This window comes from Lemur catta, chromosome 1 (assembly GCF_020740605.2).
Source record: "Lemur catta isolate mLemCat1 chromosome 1, mLemCat1.pri, whole genome shotgun sequence".
NCBI classification, from domain to species: Eukaryota; Metazoa; Chordata; class Mammalia; order Primates; family Lemuridae; genus Lemur; species Lemur catta.
Window position 1 is genome coordinate 210,254,497 of NC_059128.1, and position 16,606 is coordinate 210,271,102.

At 42.2% G+C, this 16,606-nt stretch overlaps 1 protein-coding gene across 1 annotated transcript in view; it reads right to left on the minus strand.

Annotated features, from left to right (window-relative positions):
• Positions 1-1,569: 1,569 nt before the first annotated feature.
• The window catches only part of LIPH (lipase H), a 38,758-nt gene continuing 23,721 nt past the window's right edge, over positions 1,570-16,606 (minus strand). Inside the window, exons 5-10 of the mRNA XM_045539854.1 lie at positions 15,470-15,559; positions 12,552-12,719; positions 11,008-11,103; positions 8,788-8,899; positions 4,139-4,312; positions 1,570-2,617 (exon numbers count right to left, since the gene is read on the minus strand). Of these exons, the coding sequence (XP_045395810.1) occupies positions 2,530-2,617; positions 4,139-4,312; positions 8,788-8,899; positions 11,008-11,103; positions 12,552-12,719; positions 15,470-15,559 (728 nt within the window). The 3' untranslated portion in view covers positions 1,570-2,529. The remainder of the gene's footprint in view (positions 2,618-4,138; positions 4,313-8,787; positions 8,900-11,007; positions 11,104-12,551; positions 12,720-15,469; positions 15,560-16,606) is intronic.

The window sequence follows — 16,606 nt, forward strand, 5'->3', positions numbered from 1 at the left end:
ACATACAAATTAGAAAGTGCTATGAAGGAGAGGTACCAAGGCCATGTGTGAAAATGAGGTCCAAGAAGACTCCCTTAAGAAGTGGCAGTGGAGCTAAGATCCAATGGCAGATCCATTAGGAGATAACCGATGAAAAGAGGAGGGATGAGGGCAGACTATAAGTTACTTATGTCTTGGATTTGGGATTCCGACAGATATACCATAACGACAGAGAGAAGGGAGGAGAGGCAAGGGTAACAAGAGACAGAGTCAAAAGTTCCAGTGGCTGTGGCAGGAAAATTTTGAGAAGAAAGTGCCCACACATGTAACTGTCTTTATTTCTCCTGATCACTGTTATTTGAAATTCATCCCCACTCCAGCAAACAAACTTCACTCCCTCCTTCCTTCATTCATTCATTCCTCTACCCAGCCATCCCGCAGACACTCATCCGGAGCCCACAGTAAGCCAGGTACTATGCTAGGAGACCCCTGGCCCAAAGAGTTCACAAGTTGATAGCAATTCTATTTCTGGCATTTTCTTGTTATTGTTTTGACCCCCTGCTTACCAGGCAAGAAAAGAACACAAAAAAGTGACTGTGCTAACCAAAATACAGGACCAATGAAACTCTAAAAGGAAACCACAGCCTATCAGCACACTGATCTCTCTACCCACAAGTGCTAAGGAAACGTGGGAAGGAGGAAGGGCGGTAAGATGTCCCAACAGGAACATCGCTGAGCCTCACTCCACTCAGAGTTCATCATCCCTCACTTACGTAAAACAGACTCTGCATATGTAAATCTGTAGGCATCTGTGCCAGGCAGGAACATATTTACAAATTTCTATAATTTATGAAACAGAGAGTCCACTTCTTTACAATGAGAGCTGTTTTCACAGAAACCAGTTGAAGAGCAATCATTTGGATAAGGAGGAGGTTACAGGGTCTGTGACACCTAGGAATCCCACAAACCTTGGGATTTGCAGTGGCAACAGCTGTGGGACAGACCATATATCTGACCCAGGGATTGTCCTTCCTTCGTTCTGGCCTCTCTGGCCTCGGCAGTCCAGGACCACTCAACTTGGCCACTGCTGTCATTCCAGATTCACAGATTGCACCTACCTGTGGGGAAGTCTAACGATTCCTCAAACTGGAGGCTTCAGATGCTCTAAGAGCAAACTAGTGTATGCTTTGAATTCACATGTTAGCAAAACACTTCATTCCAAAAGGTTAACATTAATTATCTCTAACAGGCAGGATTGTGGATAGTATTTTTTTCATTTTGCATTAATGCATTTTCTAAATGTCCTTCAATAATCATAGATTACATTGGTAATAAGGAAAAACAAACATTTCTTAAGGGTTGCTTAAAATGAGGGTTGCGGTGGCTCATGCCTGTAATACTAACACTCTGGGAGGCAGGGGGGGAGGGTTGCTTAAGGTCAGGAGTTCAAAACCAGCCTTAACAAGAGTGAGACCCTATCTCTACCAAAAATACAAAAATTAGCCAGGCACAGTGGTGTGTGCTTGTAGTCCCTCCTACTCGGGAGGCTGAGGCAGGAGGATCACTTGAGCCCAGGAGTTGGAGGTTGCAGTGAGCTATGATGATGCCACGGCACTCCACCCAGGGTGACACAGTGAGACTCTGTCTCAAAAAAGAAAAACAGAGAGTTGCCTGGCAAGAAAGTGAGCCTTCTCCACCTTAGGTGAAAAACAAGCTCTGCTTTTTCCTCCTGCCTCTCGCTGCAACCCCTGTCACTGTGCTGTGAGGCTGCCCCACTGCTGCCTCTGCCCTTCTCTCGTCCACTTAGGACCTAGTCCATCCCCGCCTCCCCAACTTCCTCTGGGCCCCAACACTTCTTTAGAGAAGATGGGAAGCCAGAGTGTGGCTCTCTTGCCATCCCAGAGCAAACGGCCCAAGAGAGAAACCGGTGTTAGTGAGAGGCTCTCTTGTTGCATATTAGATAGGCCTTATCAAAATAAATAAAAGCATATTCACATTTACCAAACATCTCACAGATGTGGCACCCATGGGATTTCAAAAAACCCTTCATAGACTTGCCTCCCAAACCCACGCAACAGCCCTGCGAGGTAGGTCAGTTTTACTCCCCTGTCCAGGCGGGGAACTGGAGGAATTGAGCACAGGGATGTGGAGTCCAGTCCAAAGTGAGGCCTCCAGCCCGTCACTTTCTCTAAGGTGCTTGACCTGCAGCTGTGCTGGGCAGAACCGCCTGACAGCGGCAGAGGCAGCAGCATCGACAGGTCAGAACAAACGAGGCCCCAGGACGCGGCAGAGACAGCAACCAGCTGCTGCGAGCCTGGCTATTTCTGACTTGCCCTAGTTAGGGGCTCCCCTCCTAGGATCCTTTCATAATCACGAGGTTGTTTGAGGTTGTTTGACGTTGTGCAATGTGACATCCATAGGACGCTACTGAAAAAAATCTTGTTTTTTCTGTACTTTTTGTGCCTTGATGATAAGGTGAGGTGAAGCTTTAAAACGGCCTGTAGTTGTAGCTTTCTTGATATTACTGGTGCCCACGTGTCCTGGGAACAGTTACATCTGCAGCTTTGGGCAAAGAATAGGTTGGAAGACTGTTTCAACGTTTTCCGTCAGGACAAGATCATACCGGCACAACTGGGGCCTGGGAAATGGAGACAAAATATCCTGGTCAATAACATTGCAAAATACCACATTCTAGTAAATTGTATTATGTCCTTGGCATATGAAATTACTTAGCAATTATTTCTAATAATATGGGGAAATGCTTGTAGTAAGTAAAATATCAACAAGAAAGCAAGATGTAAAATTTTATTTACTATATAACTTCAACTAGGTTTAAAAACAATAATAGAATATTAGAAAGAAATAACCATAAATATCAACAGTGGTTGCCTCTGAATAATGACAACACAGGTGATATTTTTCTGCTTCCTAAAGCAGAAAGTTCAGTACTTTCCAGATTTTATAAAATGAACACGTATTCCTTTGGTATTCAGGAAAAAAATTTAAAAGTCTTACCATTTTAGAATGTAATGACTATCCTCTTAGAAGAAATTTGTATTATTAAATATTTTAGAGTGTCCTAAACCTTCAAGAAAAAGGAATTCATAAAGTACTAACTGCTCACATCATTTCTTGTCTCTCTCTGCCTACAGATTAGATGCCGGGACTACATGGTAGAGTGGCATTTGTCACAAAACATACACATCAACACAGCTCTGCACTTATTTTTAAAAATCATTCTTTTTTTTTTTTTTTTGAGACAGAGTCTCACTCTGTTGCCCGGGCTAGAGTGAGTGCCGTGGCGTCAGCCTAGCTCACAGCAACCTTGAATTCCTGGGCTCAAGTAATCCTTCTGCCTCAGCCTCCCGGGTAGCTGGGACTACAGGCATGTGCCACCATGCCCGGCTAATTTTTTCTATATATTTTTAGTTGTCCAGCTAATTTCTTTCTATTTTTAGCACAGACAGGGTCTCACTCTTGCTCAGGCTGGTCTTGAACTCCTGACCTCAAGCCATCCTCCTGCCTCGGCCTCCCAAGTGCTAGGATTACAGGCGTGAGCCACCACGCCTGGCCTAAAATCATTCTTTTCCTCTCTCTTCCTCTCCCTTTCTTTCTGCCTCTCTCTCTATACACACACATTGTTGTTTGTTTTTTCGAAACCAATTGAGAATAGATTGTTTATTCCTTAATACTTCAGTGTGCCTTTCCTAATAAGGACATTCTCAGTGCAGTTATCAAATTTGAGAAATTTAACACCGATATAATACTTTTAGACTGTCAATGAAATAAAATATTCCAATTTTCCTGTACCTTTTTTAATACTAGGCTGTTTTACCAGTTTGCCAAATTCTACAAAGCTTTCTTTTTTACAACAAATTATCAACTTGCAAGCAGTGTGGGTGGTTAGGGAGGAATTATATAACTCTAAGCACATAACGTTATTTCTTTGGCTTACTGGGCCATTTATCTTTAAGCACATAACAGTATGATTTTCTTGGATTACTGGGCTACTTGTTTTTAATCAAAACAATTTTTGGAAAATCCTTCACTTCCTGTCATTGTCAATGATGGAGTCTTGTGAAAACATCAGACCAAGCAGATTGAACAGGCTCCAACAACATGGAAAAGAGGGGCTTGTCAAACCCTGCCTTCAGCTCACCTTTCTGGATGGGCCAGGGACCTTAACTTCATTCGCAGAATCCTAAGTTTGTACTTGGGGCCTACTATAGATCCTGTAGAGAACATCAAGGATATTGCTGCCACTTTATCCAGATCTTGGTTAAATCTTGCAAGTAGACTCACTTGGTGATATTTCTGAAATGTGGCAGGTTCACTGAAAGGAAGAAATAATATTGAAAAATAGATATAGATTGCTAACAACAGAAAGCAGTTTTGCAGCCCATAAATCATTGGTAAGCATGTAATCACGTGACCCTATAGCCTGTACTAGCTGACTTTCATGGGCAAAGTCCACTGATTGCAGAGGACTGTGCAAGTGAAGCTACTGACCTCCAATGATGTTAGATGCTGCTAATGACTGCCTATGATACACCGGACCGTGTCCTCATCTCTCGACACATCTCTCCAAGCCCCTGAAACGTGCTATAAGGTAGGTACTATTCCCATTTAACAACAGGGAAACAGATGCCTATATATGCAGCAGTGCAGGGATTCAAACCCAGTTTTGGCTGAGTTCAAAGTTATGGACTTTCCCTTAAACTCCCTTGGTAGATGTATGTGTATATTTTCAGCCAAACTAGATACTAACTGGGTTGTGCTTAAATATATATTTTTTCAGTCCTCCCTCTCAAGATGAACCTCAAAATAGCAAAATCCAGGTTCCAATACTTTTTTCCATGTGTGTGGAGATGTTTTCTACAGTTGAAATCCCAAATTAAGCCTAAGGTATATCACTGGGAACATTCAGCTCGGCCGTTGTCCTTCTGGGGAGCTGGGAGACCTGAGGAGCCCCTGAGTTTAGGAGGAGTAGGCTTGCTCTAGACGTGAACCCTTAGTTTGGGGGCACGGTGGATGTGAGGAAGTGTCTGTCACCCCAGCCCCACTGGAATCACATGTAAGTCCTGTGGAGTGCAAAAGTGCCACAAGTAAAACTAATCTGCCAGGTGCCCAGATTTTGGTTTCTAAACACCATCTCCACTAAAAGGAACCAGGGCTCCTTTGAGAAATGGTTGATTCCAGGGCTGGGGCAGGGAAAGTACAAAGTGATCCTGGAACACCCTGTGTGCCAGAAAGTACGGAAATGCTTGAAAGAGTGATGGAAATGTGCAAAAAGACAGAATCACCTCACACCTGTTCAGATGGCTACTATCAAAATGACAGAAAATAACAAGTGTTAGTGAGGATGTGGAGAAAACGGAACCCCTGTGCACCATTGGCGGGATTGGAAAATTATGGGAAACAGTATGGCAGTGTCTCAAAAAATTAAAAACAGAATTACGATATGATCCCGCAATCCCACTTCTGGATATATATCCAAAAGAATTGAAAGCAGGGGCCCTAAGAGACATGCACACCCATGTTCATAGCGGCACTATTCACAATAGCCAAGAGATGGAAGCAACCCAAGTGTCCATCCATAGATGAAAGGTAAATAACATGTGATATTTGCAAACAACGGAATATTATTCAGCCTTGAAAATGAAGGAAATATTGTCACATGCTACAAAGTGGATAAACCTTGAGGATGTTGTACTAAGTGAAATAAGCCAGTCACAAAAAAACAAATACTGTATGAATTTACTTATATGAAATATCTATTTTTTTTTTTTTTTTTTTGAGACAGAGTCTTACTTTGTTGCCCAGGCTAGAGTGCCGTGGTGTCAGCCTAGCTCACAGCAACCTCAAACTCCTGGGCTCAAGCGATCCTCCTGCCTCAGCCTCCCAAGTAGCTGGGACTACAGGCATGCGCCACAATGCCCAGCTAATTGGCTAATTTTTTCTCTATATATTTTTAGTTGGCCAGATAATTTCTTTTTTGTTTTTTTTGTTTGTTTTTTTTTTGAGACAGAGTCTCGCTCTGTTGCCCAGGCTAGAGTGAGTGCCGTGGCATCAGCCTAGCTCACAGCAACCTCAAACTCCTGGGCTTAAGCAATCCTACTGCCTCAGCCTCCCAGGTAGCTGGGACTACAGGCATGTGCCACCATGCCCGGCTAATTTTTTTTTTTCTATATAGATTTTAGTTGGCCAGATAATTTCTTTTTTTTTAAATTTTTTTTAGTAGAGACGGGGTCTCACTCTTGCTCAGGCTGGTCTCGAACTCCTGAGCTCAAACGATCTGCCCGCCTCGGGCTCCCAGAGTGCTAGGATTACAGGCGTGAGCCACCACGCCCGGCCTGAAATATCTAAAGTAGTCAAACTCACAGAAAGAGAAAGTAGAATGGTATTTACTAGGGACTGGGGGAGTGGGGTAAGAGGAATTGTTTAATGGGTATAGAGTTTCAGTTTCACAAAATGAAAAGGTTCTAGTGATCTGTTTCACAACAATGTGAATATACTTTAACACTACTGAATTGTACACCAAAAAATGATTAAGATGGTAAATTTTATGGCTTTTTACCACAATAAAAAAGAAAAAATTCTTAAAAGAAAGACAATAACAAGTGTTGACAAGGATGTTGAGAAATTGGAACCCTCATACATTGCTGGTGGGAATATGAAATGGTACAACTATAACTTCTTTGGAAAAAAGTTAGGCAGTTCCTCAAAATGATAGACATAGAGATACCATATTATGACCCAGCAAGTTCAATCCTAGGTATATATCTAAGAGAAATGAAAACGCATGTCCACACAAAAACTTGTATATACATGTTCATAGAGGCATTATTCATAATGGCCAAAAAGTGGAAACAACCCAAACGTCCATCAACTAGTAAGTAAAATATAGTATGGATACATGATGGAATATTATTTGGCCATAAAAAGGAGTTAAATATTGCTATATGCTACAACCTGAATGAATCTTGAAAACATTATACTAACCAAAAGAAGCTAGACACAAAGACCACATATTGTATGATTCCCTTTATATGAGATGTCTAGAATAGACAAATTCATAGAGAAAGTAGATTAGCACTCGCCAGGGTTTGGGGGAGTAGGGGGACAGAAATAAGGAACTACTAATGGATACGGGGTTTCTTTTTGAGATGATAAAAATGTTGTGGAATTAAATGTTGGTGATGGTTGTACATTTTATGAATATATACTAAAAATCACTGAATTGTGTACTTTAAATGGTGAATGTTATGTGAATTACATCTCAATTTTTTAATGTTTAAAAAAGAAATACATGGAGACAGGGAGAGTAGCTAGGCAGATAATCACCTTGATTATGACTCCATCTGTTCCCACATTCTGCTGAGACTAGATAAATTCATGGTACATGCTCTAATATAATTTCTCTTACCTTACATTTAAAAATAATACTAAAAATGTTAAAATTCATCTTGAAAACAAGAGAAGAGTACCCATTATCTCACCATGTAACAACTATTTCCTTTTTCTACATATTCTCTGATTGACAGTGACCTCTTCACAAACATGACTAAAATAAGAATGTGTTGCCCAGGTGTAGTCGCTCATGCCTGTAATCCTAGCACTCTGGGAGGCCAAGGCAGGAGGATCGCTTGAGCTCAGGAGTCTCAAGAGAGACCAGCCTGAGCAAAAGCAAGACTGCATCTCTATTAAAAATAGAAAAGGCCGGGCGCGGTGGCTCACGCCTGTAATCCTAGCACTCTGGGAGGCCGAGGCGGGTGGATCGCTCAAGGTCAGGAGTTCGAGACCAGCCTGAGCAAGAGCGAGACCCCGTCTCTACTAAAAATATAGAAAGAAATTATCTGGCCAACTAAAATATATATAGCAAAAATTAGCCGGGCATGGTGGCACATGCCTGTAGTCCCAGCTACTCGGGAGGCTGAGGCAGTAGAATCGCTTAAGCCCAGGAGTTTGAGGTTGCTGTGAGCTAGACTGATGCCACGGCACTCACTCTAGCCCGGGCAACAAAGCGAGATGCTGTCTCAAAAAAAAAAAAAAAAAATAGAAAAAATTAGCTGGGTGCGGTGGCATGCAAATGTAGTCCCAGTTACTCAGGAGGCTGAAAAAGGGATCGCTTGAGCCCAGGAATTTGAGGTTTGCAGTGAGCTATGATGATGCCACTGTACTCTAGCCTGAGTGACAGAGTAACATTCTTGTCTCAAAAAAAAAAAAAAAGAAGTGGGGGGAATGCCCTTTATCTTTGAGGGTGGGATTGTTGGTGGGATGGGGCAAGGACTTCTACTTTTATGTTGCATATTCCTTTATTATTTTTTGTTAATATGATCTTTGATTTAAAAATGATAATTATACACATTTATGGGGTATAATGTGATGTTTGATATATGTATACAATGTAGAATGATTAAATCAGCATATTCCTTTATTGTTTAAATCCTTTACAGCAAGCAGGGATAACTTTTGTATTAAATGTTTAATAAAAGGAAATGAGGAGGAGAGGAAGGGAGGGAAGGGAGAAGGGGAGGGAAAGAGAGAGGAATGGAGGGAGAAAGGAAGGAAGAAAGGGAGAGAGGAAAGAAGAGAGAGAAAGAAAACCCTTGTACCAATTCCATTTGTAAAGAGCCTGGGAGATCAAAATCCAGGGCAAGCAACTAAGCAGTGTGTCTCCTTATATCTTTTTTTTGTAGAACAAGGAAAAGTACAGACCTATGAATAAGAAAGTAGGAATATTTGGGATTTCATTTCTCTGAACAAAAAGAGGATCAGCAAACTATAAACTATTGCAACTCAACTTACTGATTGATTTTGGATTCTGTTGTGCTTCCAGCTTTGTCTCTCAATTTGATCGTAATGTCCCCTTTTCTTATGTTCTTGTTCCAAGTGAGAATATCCACAAAGTAATGATACACTGCAAAACAGGGAAAGAACACGGTAAGAGAGAGGTACTCCCAACGGCTTCCCTGAAGGGCCGATTCCTAAAAACCCAGCTTCGCTATAACTGAGTCTCTTTTTCCCTTCCTCTCAAGTTTCTCTGCAAAGATCCAGGGCAGAATTTTCTAATGTTCCTTTCTCTTCTCTTTGGTAAAGATTGCATGAGTGACAGCAGAGTTCAGGGCTATCCAGTAGCCATGTTCAGGCCTCACAGCTGAATCGGTGTTCTGCCCATTGACTGAAGTCTCTTGGCCTGATGCTGACTATTGTCAGCTGACTTCAGTGCCTGCCCATTTTAGAATGAACCACTAAGTGGTCATTTGGAGACCCTCCATGGTCAGCAAGGGTCTTCCAATAAAGTAATACGTAACATAAATTTGGGCCATGTCCACCAACATACCCAACCTCCCTCAACTCTTTCCTAGTCCTGACAAGCACCTGCACTCCCCACTCTGCCAACTCTCTCTTGCTCCTAGGCTTTTCCCCACCTGGACACTCTTACTCTGCTAGCTTTTCAAACCCATCCTTCAGGTTTCAGCTTAATGTCATGTCCTCCAAGAAACCTTCCCTGACCTCTGGACTAAGTCAGGTCTCCTTTCTTGGAGCTCCTGGCATTCTCTGGACTTCCCCCATTGTTACTCAGCCCACTTGACTATTCACAAAATGCAAGAAAGAATGATAATCAACAAAAGTGGCAAATATGTGGATACATCTATACACATATTGCCTGAGTAATGTCTTGTGGGTTTTTAAAAACATAAAATTAGAAATGCTACACCAATAACTAGGAAGGGATGATTATTCCTCTTTATAATCCCAGTAGCATCCAGTAAATTCCTGTTAAATAAATTGGAACATATGATATGTTTGCAGAACTGGTCTTCCTCCCTACTCTTTGCTTCCCAAGGTCAAGTATGTTTTGGGAAGATGGGATCTATCCTTTCATGATGGTTAGATTCACTGACTCTTGAACAAACTTCCAGAGAAAGGGAAAGAGGCTCAGGGAGATGATGATCCCATGAAGGAAGAAGGTCAGTCATTTCATGGCCCATTATTGCTCAGGGACTTGCAGACCAGGCAGATGCCAAATCCATGGCTCCAAAGGAAGAGTGAAACACAGTGATCTGCAACCTGTTTTAGAAGAATTGTCACCAAGAAAAATGAAAAGGGTGCAAGATTGCAAGAAAGACACACATCTGTCCAGGCAAATCCCAGTTGCTTCCCAAGGCATCAAATCATCTGCTGTCCCATTCAGCTCCCATCTAGAATACTCAAGCTCTTTTTGTTTTTGTTTTTTTTTGTTTTGTTTTTTGAGACAGAGTCTCGCTTTGTCGCCCGGGCTAGAGTGAGTGCCGTGGCATCAGCCTAGCTCACAGCAACCTCAAACTCCTGGGCTTAAAGGATCCTACTGCCTCAGCCTCCCGAGTAGCTGGGACTACAGACATGCGCCACCATGCCCGGCTAATTTTTTCTATATAGATTTTTAGCTGTCCAAATCATTTCTTTCTATTTTTGGTAGAGACAGGGTCTCACTCTTGCTCAGGCTGGTCTCGAACTCCTGACCTCGAGAGATCCACCCGCCTCGGCCTCCCAGAGTGCTAGGATTACAGGCTTGAGCCACCGCGCCCAGCCAATACTCAACCTCTTGATGCCCTTTAGGTCATCGTGGTTGCTTAGGACTGGAACTGACCCATAGATGTGGCTGACATCTGATTTTTCCTAGCCCCAGTTTCATGTCTCTTGGGAAATCAAGCAATTCTGGAAGATCTTAGTGATGAGAATGGCCATCCAGTGAAACTAACAACTCTTGGTTTATTGAGATTTTAATTTTAATATCCTAGAAGATAGGCATTATTATCTCTATTTTACCAATCACGACACTGAGACTCAGAGAGGTTAAATGACTTGACCAAAGTCACACAGCTATTACATGACAGAATCAGAATTTGACCTAGGTCCTTTCAGCTCCAAAGTCCATGCTTCACCATGGCCCTCATTTGCCAACAAGCAGCCAGGAAGCTAAGCATCAGGCGTCACCAAAATGAAAGGGGTGAGCTAAAGCAAACAACCACATTCACCACTCACTGCAGAATGGCTTCTCCTCAGCTGTGTCAAAGAATGCCTTAGTCATTGGGGGGTCTTTGTCCTTTAAATAGTCTTCCCAATGATCAGCATAATAGCCTATAAAACAAGTTGGAAAAGTATAACATTAACATGTATTACATAAATGTAAAAGCAACTGAGGTAGCAAGAACAGCGAGGTTGACAAGAACCACCACGAGACAACCTCCCTCCCACCCTCCCACTCCCCAGGGAGAGGACCCGCAGGGCCATCCGTCTTGCTGGCTGACCCTCTCCCCAAGAGCTGGAGTGCAAAAGGACCCTACAGTGGTTTCCTCCCCACCCCCCTTACTGGTTCTCAGTAACAGGGCGGGGGAGTCAGAAGTGGCACACATTGGCGTGGACTAAAAATAGCATTGACATTTTTCAGTAATACATTCATTTTCTAGATTAAAACAGATTCAGGTTCATATCTAAAGTAGCATTGCTCTTGCAAAGCACTATGCTTTCCTAAAGAACTACAAGGGGGGCCCTAAACTGTACAGAACCTTCCCCTAAATTGCACAGAACCTTGCCATGTGACTATGTCACCAAGCAGGTAAGTGTCCTCCTTCAGGTCTGTGCCTACAGGAAACAAGGTTAAGTGCTGTCCAGAGGGGCCTCTCTCTCTCCTCTGTCCCCAAGCCTAGAGAATGGCCTCCAGATTCTGACTTAATTGATCTGGGGTGGGACCCACACATCAGTATTTTTTTAATTGATGCACAATAGAAGTAAATAGTTTCAGGATACATGTGATAATTTAATACATTCGTAAAATTTATAAAGATCAGATCAGTATACTTGGGATATCCATCACCTTAAATATTTGTCTTTTCTTTAAGGCATCAGTATGTTTAAAAACTCCCTAGGAGATTCTAATGCACAAAGTTGAGAACCTCTTGTCTATAGCATGCTCTGCTGTTAACTTAGGTTTTTCCCTTTGGAAAAAATCAGAAAATTCTCATGGTCGTCCAATTTCAAAGCCCTAACCACCTGGAATATTTGTACTAAGCCCTAGCAAATACCTGAGCAGCCTCCACAGTATCAACCCCACCCCTGTACATGCACACAAGAGCCAGAGTGTGGAGTGAGGGCATTTACAGACTCGGCTCACTGGAAGGGGTTACTCTGCAAGGCTCATTTGGCAGGAGGCTCTCTGTAGACCTTCTTCCAGCAGAGAGGTTGTATGCCTAGAGAAAGTGTTCCTGTCCCAACAGGAGCAAGCTATGTCAAGTGGCTATACCCTGGGTGGGCTTGGAAACTCTTCTGGAAGCTTCTTTTCCATGCTAGAATAGAGTGTCCAGGGAGGGTGTACTACCTTCTGGATGAAACATAGATTCCTTTTTCAATGCTGTCTATTAATAGGAGACTAGAGTAGCTCAAAGAACAAATTGGCTAGAAAAAGCTGACTATAGATTTTTTTTAAAATACAATTTTGGGGCCTATTTTTAGATAGTAAAATGATTCTGGGGTTCATACCAAAAGTTAGCTCTTTTTTAATCAGAGAGGAAACTGCTCATTGGACTTACCCAGGAGGGGACAGGACTCCTTTTGGGGAGTGAGGCAACTGACACACTTGCCGTTCCTGTAATCCCGGTAGGAGTCACAGGGATATGCAGTGATAGTGCAGTTCTCTCTCAAGGAAGACAGATACAGGTACACAGACCTCTGGTGGTCACATTTAAAATACTGGAATCCTTGGTTGTAAGAGAAATGATTAGATTTAGTTGAAGTATTTAATAATAGTACATCCCATATTTTATACACACACAATTTATCATCTGGCACTGTTCTAACAGCTTCTGTGTACCTCATTCCATTTAATCTTTGTAAACACCCATAGGTAAGGATTCATGCCGGCAAGTGGCAGGAGAAAAAATTAAATCAAATTAATATTGTGGCAAGAATTAAAGCAAATATACTTTAATTAAAGACCTTGATTGCTCGTTTATCAATCACATATTCCCCATGTGATCCTGAAGCATATGAAAGTTTGAAAGCCTCTGGTCTAATTTTGCAGGGTCGCTTCCCAGATTGTGTCTGTGTCCACCTGTCAGATTGGCAGCTTCTGGCACTGATGGTGTTAGGTCAAGTGGCCAACCTTCCCTGGGTCATGGAGAATCAGGAGGGATTACCAAAATCGTTATCACAAGAGCAAATCATAGGAGAGAGAGTCAGTTAGTCAGTAAGTCAATGAGTCAGTGAGGAAAAAAAAAAAAGAGCAAATCATTAGTTAATCATTAATTAATTCCTTTTGATTATGCTTTTTAAAATGATATGTTACTTAGAGGGAGATTGAAAGGAACTCAAATAACTAGCTTCAACCACATACCTCCCTCACTAATCTGCCACATTTATTATGAGAATTTTCAAACAGGCATAAAAATTGAGAGAATAATATGAAGAACCCTCATGCGTATATCATTCCTGCCAGTGAGGAGATGGAAGCAGCAATGAAGACCCTCATCAGATGGGTTTGTCAGTGGAAAGAAGGAGAAAACTTCAATGAGCATTAGAGACTCCCTAGAGGTTTTCTGCAGAAGGCAGAGGCAAGGAGCCATGGAAGAAGGAACGAGTAAAGGCATCAGGGAAAGAAGGCGCTGGGGAGTAACTGGTAGAGGAAGATCCCAAGAGGAAGGCACACAGTGCAGACAGCTTTGAAAAAGGGTGGGGCATGCTCTAAAGGAGAGAACATGAACGTGGTCTTTACATTCTTGGGAACTAAGATGAGGATAGATGAAATGGCCCTCTTACGTGGGACCTTGATCTAGGCACAAAAGTCAAATCTAGCTCACCCCTTAGAGGTGAGAGTTTGTAAGTAGGAGATATCTGGGAAAGAAACATGAGGAATGATCACAGGAAGTCAGCAAGAGAGGAACAAGAGGAGATTCTATGGCATTATTGAGAGCCAGGGAGATGTTGGCAAGTTTACCTGGACCTTGTACTCAATCAAATACTCAATCAACAAGGCTTCACGACATCTCCATCAATGTTACCAAACAAAAGTAGAACTGACATGGCTGAGGCCTAAAGGTCTGGGGGTGGACAGGACATTCATGATAGCAGCCAGGTGGCAGGGACTCCATTTCTGCTACAAGGGTGAAGTGAGGGGCTGAATGATAGGAGGTGGCACTAGAAGTAATGAATGGAGGTGGGAGGCGGACCTCAAGTTAGTTCTTAGTGGGGCCATGTGGTGTGATGGTGAGACAGGAAGCTGGTGACGCATGGGGATGGGTATCGGAAGAGCTGGAGATGATGAACTGCAGCACAGCGGATGTCAGAAGGTTGAGGGGTTAGAAGCTGATGTCATTCAAAGAAGGGAACTGGGTCCAAAGATGGGTAATCAGTGGAAGTGAGGATCCAAACAGGAAACAGTAAACCCCATGAGAATAGGAGCTGTTATTGTGAGCCAGTGGCTTGGAGAGGTGCCGGGTGCTGGATCATTTCCTCTTCCTCCAGAGTCCACTTGTGCCCATAGGAGAGATCAGGGAAGGACAAAGAGAAACAAAGGGACAAGAAAAGAGAAGCATGGGGCTGGCATGGGGCCAAGCTGGACCAGAGTAAAACCTGGCAGGTGAACGTTAACTTACTGTTCCTAGAACTTCTTTTTGCAGAAACAAGGTCAATAAGAATACAGAGGATGTCTTTTATAAGCAAAGCACATTACCTTTAGCTGCTTTGGATGTAGTTACACCATCTGGGTGGGATTTGAACACTCATTATGGTATTATACAATGTGGTTGGCCCTATTTATGTTATTTCAGCAAGATAATTTTTAAACACTATGTCATTCCAATGGGCCCAAACACAGCTGCCATTTTGTAAAAAGATCATCTTTTTCCCTAAAATTATTTCCATGGTTCTTTTACTTTAGCAATGATAAAATACAGAGTTAGAGCATTTAGGGGTAGGTTTTTATACTCTGTCTCCCTACTTCACTTTTTTTGTTTTTGTTTTTGAGACAGGATCTCACTCTGTTGCCCAGGCTAGAGTGCAGTGGTGTTATCATAGCTCACTTCGATCTCAAATTCCTGGGTTCAAGTGATTCTCCTGCCTTGGCCTCCCAAAGTGCTGGGAATACAGGTGTGAGCCACTGTGCCTGGCCTTTAACTAGTTCTAAAACTTTAATCATCTTTGCACTCTAGTGCTTATCTATATTTTCCATCATTTCTCTAGGAGGGATATCCAGATATGGAATTTCTAGGTCAAAGACACACCTTTTCAAGAGAGAGAAATAATTTATAATAGCTTTTATCATATGGTTATAGTTTTTAAAAACAGTATATTTGAGTTTCAATTTTTAATTTATAATTTATATTTATACCACCTCTCTCTTCTCAGGAAATTATTTTCTATGGAAAACTACTCAATGTAGAATAATATCAGATTTTTAAAATATACCTTTTTCAAGCCACTGTTTTACAAAATACAAAGCATCTGCACTTACCTCCAAATATTGTTTTGGGGCAACCAGGTTGATCCAATCCTCCATTTGGGTAGAAGTCTATGTTTCCTAGTGGTTCTCTGTAGCCCAGTGCTAAAAGAGAACACACTATGGTTTTATACTGCTTTGAATTTTTCATATCTCATAGCTCATTTGCTTGCAGAATATAGGCAAGGATTATAGTATTATTTTATTATTGTTGTGTATGTGTGTGTGTGTGTTTTGAGACAGAGTTTCACTCTGTTGCCCAGGGCTAGAGTGCTGTGGCATCAGCCTAGCTCACAGCAACCTCAAGCTCCTGAGCTTAAGCAATCCTCCTGTCTCAGCCTCCCAAGTAGCTGGGACTACAGGCATGTGCCACCATGCCCAGCTAATTTTTTCTATATATTTTTAGTTGTTCACTTAATTTCCTTCTATTTTTTAGTAGAGACGGGGTCTCACTCTTGCTCAGGCTGGTCTCAAACTCCTGACCTTGAGTGATCCTCCCACCTCGGCCTCCCAGAGTGCTAGAAATCAAATAATTCAAAGTTCAGGCAATAAAGATGGTTTAAGAGTCTTTGAGTCCAACTGGTCATAGTCTTTTTTTAGGGCATAATGGTGACTTTTTTTTTTTTTTTTGAGACAGAGTCTCACTCTGTTGCCCGGGCTAGAGTGCCGTGGCATCAGCCCAGTTCACAGCAACCTCAAACTCCTGGGCTCAAGCAATCCTTCTGTCTCAGCCTCCCAAGTAGCTGGGACTACAGGCATGCACCACCATGCCAGGCTAATTTTTTTTCTATGTTTTTAGTTGTCCAGCTAATTTCTTTCTGTTTTTAGTAGAGATGGGGTATGGTTCTTGCTCAGACTGCTCTCAAACTCCTGACCTGGAGTGATCCTCCCTCCTTGGCCTCCCAGCGTGCTAGGATTACAGGTGTGAGCCACCGAGCTGGGCCTATTGTTGTTGTTATTAGCATTATTGTTATATCTATTTAAATGTTTTGCCCAGTTACCCAGCTAGTTAATTAGAAAGCAACAATTTCCAACTAAGTGACTGCAAAGATGGTAATGGAATTTACTTCTAATATTTCTAAAGACATAACTTGCTGCAAGACTGATAAAATGATACATTTGTTCTTTACATTTGGCTGGAATGCCATGTGC